At 28.6% G+C, this 12,020-nt stretch overlaps 1 protein-coding gene across 1 annotated transcript; it reads left to right on the top strand.

Annotated features, from left to right (window-relative positions):
• Positions 1 to 6,649: 6,649 nt before the first annotated feature.
• Positions 6,650 to 9,159, top strand: LOC130744743 (uncharacterized). The gene is made up of 11 exons (XM_057596903.1): positions 6,650 to 6,805; positions 6,907 to 7,174; positions 7,248 to 7,344; positions 7,450 to 7,545; positions 7,651 to 7,701; positions 7,793 to 7,925; positions 8,024 to 8,130; positions 8,262 to 8,382; positions 8,487 to 8,723; positions 8,825 to 8,894; positions 9,002 to 9,159. The coding sequence occupies exons 1-11, from the start codon at positions 6,650 to 6,652 to the stop codon at positions 9,157 to 9,159; spliced, it is 1,494 nt and encodes a 497-aa protein (XP_057452886.1).
• Positions 9,160 to 12,020: the final 2,861 nt, after the last annotated feature.

The following is a 12,020-nucleotide window of genomic DNA, read 5'->3' as shown; positions in this document are numbered from 1 at the left end:
TTGTTAATGTTTTTTCTTATTTGCTTTTTTCCACAAAAATTCATAACAGACAACTGATGAAACTTAAATTCCTTTTCTTTAGCGAAAATAGCTTCTCAATTGAAGGTCCAGAATATTATATGATAGATTTTTTTGGAGTCCATAAATGAACAAAACTTTGTATTTGTCTACATGCTTAGTGTACTCCATAAGTTACTTACAATCAACCTGATCACTAAGAGAGGAGCAAGTTGTATACCAATCCATTTCATTATTGATTACACGAGTATGGGAAAATAAAGCACTTCTATGATTTAAGTATTTTTTATTATTTTTAAAATATTACATATAGGGTTTATATGTGAGCATATATTATATTTACTTAGGTTTAAATTAGGAAATAAACCACTTCTACGTGAAGGAACATATTAAATAAAATATATAAAATTATTATAAATTAATTTTTATATAACGTTAGCACTTTTTTTTCATAATTAGAAAAACTATTTAAAATGTAAAAATATATTAAATTATACAATTAGATGGTGAAAATATGTCGTGCTGAGATTAAAACATTAGAATTTTAAAATATTTGCTCTAATCATTTAAGTAATTTAATTTTGAAAAACATTAATATATATATATATATATATATCTGATTTGAGGGATAGAAAATATTAATACATATATAGTATATATTTTTTTACATTTAAAGTTATTATGATTGGTGTCTGAATTTATGTTTTTTTGAATATCTATATCTTTATTATGATTGTTCTTTTATTTTTAGTATCTTAAATTGTTAATAATCAAAGTATTTATTGATGTATCAAATACAGTAGTAAACTTCGTCGTGCAGCGCACAGGGAAAAAACCAATCAAATTCTTCTACTAGGAGGAACATTTTAACAAGAAAAATACTATCATGTTAAACCTAATAGAAAAGTAATTTTATGAGTAAATATATGTAAAAGTTGTGTGAAATTTTGCGGGTTGTGTGTTATTCATTGTGGTTTTGTTTTGTTAAATGCTCATTTTTTTATTCTCTTAATTCTAACAACTAAAAAATTGGCAAATAATGATTTTAGTATATCAATTTTGTTTTGAATATTTGTATTTGCACATAGAAAAATAGAAAAATCCACCACGTACAGGTCAGAACATTCTACATGAAAACACTTTCATGTTAAAACCAATAAAAAAATTTATCTTGAAATAATTTAAGTGCTCTGTCCATAGTTTTAAAATAAATTTAGAATTATATATATATATATATATATATATAGAATTAGTTATATATATCTATGTATTTTGGTTTCACTGTGTAACTTCCCAACCTAATAGTTTTATTTTAAGTAGTAGTTTTAAGCTATTTTAATGTTAATATTTGATGGTCATGTTTGCCATATGCTCCGCTATGAATATATTAGATCAAAACTTAATAGTGATTTGGAATATTTAATGTAATTTCCATTTCAAAGTGCTGGATCTCATTACTTTGTTTCTTAAAAAAAGTCTATCACTCAGTATCTCTTTGGTCAGTGTCAAAGACTCACAGTTGTGTTTCACTATTTAAATTTAGTGTGAAAAGTTTGGGAGCTTACGATGAAGTTTGTATATTGTCAACCTTATTGAGATTCTTTTTAGATCTTGCATACTAAATGCTTCTACCGGCTGTCGTTGATATTAGTGTAGCTTTTCTTCAAATATATATTTTTGGTCAATCATAATTTATAGTTATCTCTAATTCAAATGCACATTTAAATAATTTTGGGTGGTTACCAAGACTGAAAGTCATTTCTTATAACCTTATCATTCATTTAAACACGTGCCCTTATAGTAGTTTACATTACATTTTTTTTGAAAGTTAAAAGATATATTAATATAGATAAAGTTGGGAAATAACCCCTCTCAACGTGGGTACAATAGTTGAGCCAACAAAAGCAGGCATATACTCAGCCACTACATCAAATATTTCCTACAACCTCTAAGAACACCCATAAGCAAACCACCCGGATCTATTAAAGCATTGAGATTGAGAACACCCATAAGCATTGAGATTGAGTTTACATTACATGAGTAGAAATTATTTGGCGTGAATCAGGCTAGAAGATCTACATTCTTACATTGATAGGCAAACAGAAGGCAAGTTACGAGAGAAACGACTCTAAAGGAGGAAAAGTTTCAATTAAATTATATAAATAAGATTTTGTTTGTATATGAGCGTATTGATACATTAATCAGCTGGTAAAATATTTATTCTAACTGAAATACTAACTTTTTTATTAATTTCAAATAAACTTCTTAAAAATTAAAATTTGATAGTTTTGTAACTATTTCAGCATAGGAAATTAGGAATAATTATTCTGATTTTTAAATATTATTGCAGTATTATATAATATTCTAATCTTATTAGTTTTCACTTTTTAAATTTTCTTCCTGTTTTGACCGGAAAGAACTTTTAATTATTATTTCTGTCAAGAATTTTTAAAGAAATATCTTCTTTTGCTAATTCAGATGGTGTAGTTATAATTAAATATTTTTCGAAGTAAAAATATATAAGACTATGATAAATATGTTGCGCTATTTTTCACAGTATCTATCAGACATTTTCGATAAAATTTCTGCATAAGTTTATGCTATATGCTATTTTTATACTTTTTAAATGATTTTAATGGGATATGTAAAGAAGCATTATAATTTAATTGTGAAAATTGGGAAGATCATTTTCAGTTATATTTATTTATGTTTAAGTTACATGTTAAAAACCTACTACGGGAAGAAACATTTTGCATGAAAATACTTTCAAGTTGAAACTAATAGAAAATGTTGTTATAATATTAGTACTTTTCTCATACTTTTTAAATAAATTTTTTTCGTAAATAAAATATATTATTGAATGATTAAAAGAACATGAGAACAAGCCCTCTCATTAAATTACTTCTTAAATAATTTAAGATTAGATACACATAAGTGTTATAATTTAATTGTAAATATAGGGCTCCCACGGGGATATAGAGAATAAATAAACATATTTAATCTATATTTATTAATTATATAGTAAAAAGCTTCTACATAAGGAACATTTTGCATGAAAATACTTTCAAGTTGAAACTAATAGAAAATGTTTTGTTATAATTTAGTGATTTTATAATTTTCCGATGTAGCAAAAAAAAACAATTTAGTAATTTTATCATACTTTTTAAATAATTTAAGAGTATATATATATATATATATAAGTATTTTAATTTGATTGGTAATATAGGAGTCACACAATGAATTAGAGAATAATAAACATATTTAGTCTATATTTATTAATTATATAGTAAAAAGATCCAGCATGAGGATCAGCGTTTGGTATACTCTTTTTCCTACCCTAGGTTTTTATCCCAATTGAGTTTTTCCTAAGGAGGTTTTAATGAGGCACAACGCTAGACGGTATTTCTTTCTTCGGCGGGTATTTTGAAATGACTTATATATCTATTAGAGGGTTGTTCTCATGATCCATTTGTTATTAATAATATTCCCTTTTGCTGTAAAAAAAAATGAGGATCAGTTTACATGAAAACACTTTCAAGTTGAAACTAATAGAAAATGTTTTAATACAATTTTCGTAAATTTGATTGTGAATATAGGGCTCCCACGGGGGATTAAAGAAGAATTAACATATTTAGTCTATATTTATTAATTATATAGTACAAAGTTCCTACATGGTGAACATTTTGCATGAAAATACTTTAATTTAAACTAATAGAAAATGTTTTAAAATTTTTTATTACTCTTAAATAATTTTAAGAGTAGATATACAAAACCATTTTAATTTGATTGTGAAAATATAAATTCCACAGGAAAGAACATTTATATTCAAATATTTTCAAGTTGAAAATAACAAACAATGAAATTTTATAATTTTTTTCATAAGTTAAAATGTGTATATCTATATAAATATGAAATCTTGACGACAATTGGAATAAATGAACATATATAGCTTATATTTTTTTATGTTTAGATTTTTCAATGAGAAAGTAAAATAAATTATTAAGTCGCTAAATTTAAGTTTCCTAAGCATCCAATCAGCGTAACAATCTCACAACATAGATTAATTCAGCTTCCAAATGAACAAGTTATTGGAATAACAAGTCCTTTATACATGAGAGAGTGAGAGAGAGAACAATTTGGCACACGAGGATTGAAAATATATAATCAAAATTTGTTGATGTTTAGGTTACATAAAAAAAGGCTGATACGAAGAGTAACATTTAGCATGCAGATACCTTCAAGTTGAAACTAATAGAAAATGTTTTAATATAATTTTTAAACTTTTTCTAGACTTTTTAACTATTTTAATGGAGTAGATATACAGAAGTATTATAATTTGGTTCTGCGAGATCTTTAAAACAGGAGATTTTACTGTGAATTGGTTTGGAACCCAAGGAGAGAGTCTAAGTGCACCTTGAAGAAGGGGTTGAAAAAATTCATCAAACTTACAGAGAATCATTATGTTTAGTTTGGAATTCATAAAGATGATACACACGTTACTCATGTTGGAGTCATGTAATTTCGTGAAAAAAATTCTCCAACCATAAGTCAATTATGGAATTTTTTTATTGTGTTTTTTATTTATCTTGGTGGTTAACAATTAGAAAGATTGGATTTTAAATCTATAAAAATTAGTATGCTTCACTGGAATGTGGTGTTTTTTCACTAGAGATATTTATTGTGATTTTTAATTAAATGTTCTTGCTTTTTGATAAATATACTATAATATTTTATATAGGAGAATTATTATTGCATCCTTTAAATTTTGAATACCCATCAGTATTTGGTTAGAGTTAAGGAAATCACAATGATATAGTAATGATATAGTGTAAAAAATGTAATTTAAAATGTAATACATATTTTCTATGAAATTTTATAAGTTATAAATTTTGTAGACTTATTTGGAGATAGGAAAAACGAAAAAAAAAGAAAAAAAAACAAAAATCATACAATTTATTATATTATTGTATCATAAACAAATTAATCAAATAAAAAATTATATTTATATTTATTTTTCATTTATACAAAATAAATAATTCTATATATTAAAAACAATTTATTATATACTCGGAAATATGCCCCGTGCATCGGCACAGGTATACATACTAATGATTCAACTCAATTATCTATCCGTCTTTTTAGAGCCAGAGGGAAAGATCCTAGAACCTATAATATGTCGTCAACAGATGAGTTGCTGCTTTGATTGTTGAAGAAAAATTGAATGTAAAGTTAATATGGCAAGATAAATGTGCAGGTAGGTTTCTGTCATGTGAACTTCTATGCCTCAAGATGATGGTTTCCAAATACCCTGTTAAACTTGCTTCTGTTTTTAATTAATACTTTATACATGTATTTGAGACGAAATTGGACAATGCAGATGTGTAAAATTGCAGCAACATTGTTTATCTTTGTTTCTCTGTCCCATATTATAATGTAATTGTGTATCTTTTTTATATGTAGGATCTCTTGAGCCAGTTCTGTGATATTGATCTTGAATGAAGGTTGCATTCAATTTTCATGTGCCATGAGTTTGAAAGTGGTAGAGACAGTAAAGATTTCGAAGAATCACCCTTTTCATAAAAAATATATTGGAATTGAAGATCGAACGGATTCCGTCCATATTTATAATTTTAAAGTTACCCTAGAAAATAGAATGTATGATGCATGAATACAGTGTAGCTGGATTTAGCATACCAAAATTGTTGACGATGCTTATTGTGGATGACAAAGGGGTAGTTTTTAATTGCACTCGGAATGTCGTGTACGAAGAAGTATTCCATAACATATGATTTGTTAGATTTTTTATCTTAGATTTTATAATTCTTCGTATCATGCGCATCGTAATTAGCATACAATTTTTTCCTTTCTCTTTATTAATCATTTTCCAAATTGTTACAGGTACAATGGATTTGAATTCAATGAGGGAGAACAAACAACGACTCTAATGGTGTAATTGAGCCTTCTTATTGCTGATTTATATTGCTGTAATATTGGTCTTTTGTTGGATTCAATTGAGATTTTATTTAAATTGTTTGTTTCAATTTGGTTCGATTGTATTTTATGTTCAATAAAAAAATCTGTTGTAGTTCAAATCTTAATTTTTTATTTTCATTTTCGAAACGATGCTGTTATTAATGTAAGAAATTCATAACCGTTTTTCGTCGTGCAGCGCACGGGCAAAAACACTAGTGCTTTTAGAAAACAAACCAACTTTCTGAACTCCCACCATGTCTATTTCTATGATAACCACGCACCCGTCTATTTCCTAAGTGAACTTCCTTTTGTTTTTCCAAAGTTCATGCTTTAAAAAAAAACCATTTACCTCCGAACTCCCACGACGTCCATTTACATTTTATAACCACCCATATTGTATACCAAGTATAAAATCACGTCTATTTCCTACTAAACTTCTTTTTTTTTCTTCCAAAGTTCATGGTTTAAAAAAAAACCAACTTTCACGTTGGTTTACCTCCAAACTCCCACCATCATTTACATTTGATAACCACCCACCGGGTATACCATGTATAAAAAATCAACCGCCAAAAAAAGATAAACTACCTTGAGAAACACTTCTATAAATTCCTCATGTGATTTCATAATTCATCCATCACTTTTCCATCTAAAAGTTGCCATGGCTCTTAGTCTAACAGTTGACGATGTCTCTTCCATTTCAAAGGAAAAGGATGTGTGGAGAGTTATTGTGAAGGTGGTGCGGAAGTGGATGACTCCAAGTTTCGATCGTTCAAAACTTCCTAATTCGATGGAGTTGGTTTTAATGGATGCAAAGGTTCGTCTTCTTAGTTGTTTTAAAAATATATATCTATTTGACTCAATGTTAGTTTAAAATTTTAAGTTTTTTCCATTCACTTACATGTTCTTAATCTACAGGGTGATAGGATCCATGGCACAGTGCAAAGGACTCATGTTTATAAGTTTAACCCTTTGTTAGTTGAGGGTCGAGTATACATGTTGTCACATTTCAGTGTTGATGATAGCGCTCTGGATTTTCGTACAACGACACATGCTCACAGGATAATCTTTGGTTTTGATTCGGTTGTTCAAACCCTAACCGACGATCCCATCACTAAGAGTCCTTATTCATTTGTTTCTGTTTCTGATCTCATGTTCAATGATCCAGATCAGACACTGTTAGTCGGTGAGATTTCAAACTAAAACTGTATACATCCGTAAAATTATTTGTGATCTATCATATTTTATTTGTCTCGCAGATGTGATAGGGATCCTTACCGGCCATAGCGGCGAGCAGGAATTTGAAAAAAATCATCAAGTGAGAAAGAGGATTACCATAGAGATTGAACAAGAAGGGTAATTATTAGTATTTTGAACAAAAACGCAAAATCTATTAAAATTTTGAATTCATTAACGAATTATTGTGAGTAATAATTTTAATCATAATTTTGTTGAAAACAGAGTGAAAGTTGAGTGTGCATTTTTTGGAAGCTACGTCCAAGAGCTACTCTCTGTTTTATCTTCACGCGATCTGAGCGGCGTTGTGGTTTTAATCCAGTTTGCAAAAATCGAGCCTTTTAAAGGTATGTTCGGGAAAAAAAATTGTTTATATATGGTGTATTCAATATTTCTTTCTATAAACATATTAAAATAATTGTGTAGGTCAACAAAGCCTGATATGTTGCAACAAAGCCTGCAAAATGCATATGACAAGTACGACCATATTCATTACTTAAGCTCATTTGCATATTAACTTTTTAATTTTATGGCTTCATTACAATTGACATAATTATTGATGCAATAGGTTTTTCGAGATGAATGAACCTGGATCTCAGATGCTTACTCAGCTGTCCGACTCTTCAAAACCTTCACTCGATGAAGAGTTCTTAAAACCCTCAGATATGAAAACTTTCGAGCAAATTAGAGCCATGGATGAGGTCTATCAATATTTCTTTTCTAAAAAAAAATTTTCATTTATGTGTTTTTTCTTTTGTTGTTTTTAAATGTATTTAAGTAACCCGGTCATTTTATGCAGAAGTCATGTTGTGTTGTGTTAGGGACCATCATACAGATACCTGAGGGGAATAATTGGTGGTACAAAGCTTGCAAGTGCAACAAAAAAGTTATTTTGGATGAGAAAATGTATTTCTGTGATAACTGTAACCGTCATTATTTTTCCATGGTCCCTATGTATTGAACTACCTATTCCATTTTGTGAAGAAAATTAAATTTCTTGACCATTTAATTTTCCTTTTTTTTTGGTGATACTATAGGTTCAGTTTGCAAGTCAAAGTAAAGCAGGGTAATGACATTGCTACATTGGTCATATTTGACAAAGAAGCGAGTGTTCTTCTTGAAACTACTTGTGCTGACTTGGTTGATTCGTCAACAAAGGTATGTGTTTATGAGATCAAAGTGCATTTTTATCAAAAAATGTAATACTACTGGTACTCTCTTTTTTAGCATGTCTTAATGCTTAAATGTTTAATTGGTGACAGAATCCTGCTGGCTCTGGCTCTACAACTCCTCTTGAATTACTTAAGTTGTTGGAAAAGACCTTTCTCTTTAGGATTGAAGTTAACAACACTTCAAGCTACAGGTGTGAGTCATCATATCGTGTCAACAAAACTTATGGAGATCCCGGCTCCAGGTTTGAGCCATCATATCGTGTCAAGAAAATATGTGCAGATCCCGACTTAATTGCTCATTTCAAGGAAGCTCTCCCTCCTCCTAATGTAACTAGGCTCATTACGAATAATTTTTTCCTATATTTGTTGAGTTTATTTATTGAAAATGTGTTGTTCACATATTATTGTTATCTTTTGTTTGCTTATAGGACGACACTCCTCCATTACTATTGCTAGAAACACCTACATCTGATGAGAGTGCTGAAAACGCGAGTCCCAGTTTGGCCAAGGTTACATCTACTATATATTTTACTTAGTATAAATTTTTATTTTTAATAATTATGCTGTTATCTAAGTTTTTAATACATAACATGATCTTAATGAAGAGTTTGTTGCTGTTGCGAGTGGCGATGTTGTTGAGCCTAACATAGAAAAAGAAGAAGTTCCCCAATGCAAGCAGAGCACTCACTCGGAGAATGAAGGAGTTGATTCAACTAATAACAAGAAGAAGCTGATCAAGAAGATTAAGAAGGAGAAAAATTGACAAATCATATTTTGGATGTTAATTTTATGTATTGAACTTTTCATGTTCCTTTTTTAGGCATTATGTTTGTTTTTTAAGTATTTCATGTTTTCATGTATTTGGCTTAGTCGCTATGTTTGTTGTTTAAGTATTTGGCTTATGTTTTTTTATGAAGAACTTGATATATTATTTTATTTTAAGATGTTTAAATTTTCGTGCAAATTTAAAGGATCATTTGACCATTTCATTTTAGTTTTTGGTTTAAAAATGAAGCTTTCACATTTCTATCTAAATAAATCAAATTAAAATTAGGAATTGTAGTTAAAAATTGAAAAATCAATGTTTTATCTAAGTAAAGAAATTTAAACTTGGTCATCCAATCATAGGGAATGCGAAATAATTAAAATAACTCGGCTAGAAACTAGAAGCATAAAATGGAGGTGCAATGAATTCAAAAGTGTGTTGAGTGATTTCCTTATTCTTAAAAAAAAACTGCCGAAACAAATAATACATGAATTAAAAATTTAGAGAAATACATTAATAATTATTTTAAGAAGAAACTACATGAATGTCATTCATGTTATCATTCAATGATCCAAAAATCCTTATCATTTATAAAAGGTTTAAGTTAGCAATATACACTACTCATTACTCATGATTTAAACCTCACCGTCATTATTTTCTTTGATAAATATTTTTTATTAAAATAATATTTTATATTAATTTTATTAATAATAACCACCCCAATAGCCCACAACACACATTTCAAACCAAAAAACCACAACCCCACTAACCTCATAAATTGTTTTTTTATAAACCCCCCACAAATTAATATATATTCGAATTATTATTCTTTTCAATAAAAAATGTATTTTTTTTATCGAAATAAATATTAGATATTAATGTTGTTAAAATAACCACCACACTAACCCACTAACACATATTAGATATTAATGGTGTTCTCTCTGCTGATTTGGCTTTGATGCATTAATGAAAGTTCACTTTCCCGTAAAAAAAACACATATTCGACTAAATAACCACCACTCCACTAACCTTACAACTTAAAAATCTATGTGAATTCTATTTTTTTTAATAAAATTTATTTTTAAACAAAATAAATGGTATATTTTAATATTGTTAAAATAAACACCCCAATAACTAGCAACACACATTTTGGACTAAATAACTGACACCCACTAATCTCACATCTCTCTTCCCTTGTTGATATTCATCCCACCACGTTGAATATAATGTTTCACTATATATCCCATGAAACACTACCAAAATGATTGATAAAAAAAAATCGGATAGAATATTAAGATAAAACACTAATAAATTTTTAATAAAAATTGAATAACCACCCCACTAATCCACAACACACATTTTTAACCAAATAACCACCACCTCACTAACCTCACAACTTAATATTCTATTAGAATATTTTTAATCAATAATAAATATGATTCCTCATTTTTTTAAAAAATACACCACACTCTGACAACACATTTTTTCAACAGTTACAACTTTGTATTGCACAATTTTTTTTTATCTAAATTTTTTAACATATTTTCTATGTTACTTGAAATTTTTCTTTGTACATTCCTTCATTTACCGATCTCATAAGAGAATTAATGTTTCATTACTAATAACATGCATATAATTCTAGGTCTTTGAATAGAGGATGATGCTCTCATGAACCTCTGCTTAATTGAAATTGAGCTCCACTGCAATGGGAGGTCACTTAAAGAATTTCCATGTATGTCGTATCCTAGATTTTCTGAAACTACAATTTGAAAACAAGTTTGTTGCTGACGAGTTGAATTACTGTAAACAAGAAATGCGCGATACACATGAAGCACTGTTAAAGTCTTTGACTGCTGAGCAATCTAAAGTGTATGAACAAATAATGAGTTCAGTTTTGTCCGACGATGGAGGGTTTTATTTTCTATATGGATTTGGAGGTTCGGGGAAAACATTTGTGTGGAATACATTGTCTTCAGGTTTTAGATCACAATGACTCATTGTTTTGAACGTGGCATCAAGTGGTATTGCTTCTTTGTTGTTGCCTGGAAGGAGGACTGCTCATTCAAGGTTTTCTATTCCTATATCACTTAATGATATATCAACCTGTAATATCAAACAAGGATCTCAAAAGGCTGAATTACTTCAAAAGGCAAGTTTGATCATATGAGATGAAGCACCAATGTTGAACAAACATTGTTTTGAAGCATTAGATAGAACTTTGAATGACCTCATGAAAACCTGTTTGAACTTTGGTTATGATAAACCATTCGGTGGTAAAGTTTTGAACTTTGAATGACCTCAAGGTCAATCGTTATCTCATGTTGGCTTATATCTGCCTAGACCAGTTTTCACTCATGGTCAGCTCTATGTTGCTCTTTCAAGAGTGAAGTCAAGAAAAATGCTGAAATTATTAATTTTAGATGATGAAGGAAACCTCTCAAACGCAACAAAGAATGTTTTATACGAAGAAGTGTTTGACAACATCTAAAAGGTTCGTTTTCTAATGATCTAAGTTATTTTTTATAACATTATAAATTTAATCTTAAAATTAGTTATTATTTTGTAACAGAAAAGTCAAAAATCAATCTTTACATGTTCATCATTTTACATAATGGAACCAACATTTAATATGAATTAACTAAAAAATTTGTATTCAAAGTAGCCAATGTTATATTTGAAAGATTTTTTTTTATTTTAATGTTCATTGAAACTAAGTTTTGTTTATTACCATATAAACCTAATCTAATCTACACAAATCTATGTATTTGCAGTTTCATGGTTTGAGAAGACTTGGATTCCCTAGATAGTCAACTTTGAAGATTTTTATCAAGACATTCATTTACTCATTAGACTAATCT

The sequence above is a fragment of the Lotus japonicus genome, chromosome 3 (genome assembly GCF_012489685.1).
Source record: "Lotus japonicus ecotype B-129 chromosome 3, LjGifu_v1.2".
NCBI classification, from domain to species: domain Eukaryota; kingdom Viridiplantae; phylum Streptophyta; class Magnoliopsida; order Fabales; family Fabaceae; genus Lotus; species Lotus japonicus.
The sequence above is the reverse complement of the archived record's forward strand: the minus strand, read 5'-3'. Positions and strand labels throughout refer to the sequence as shown.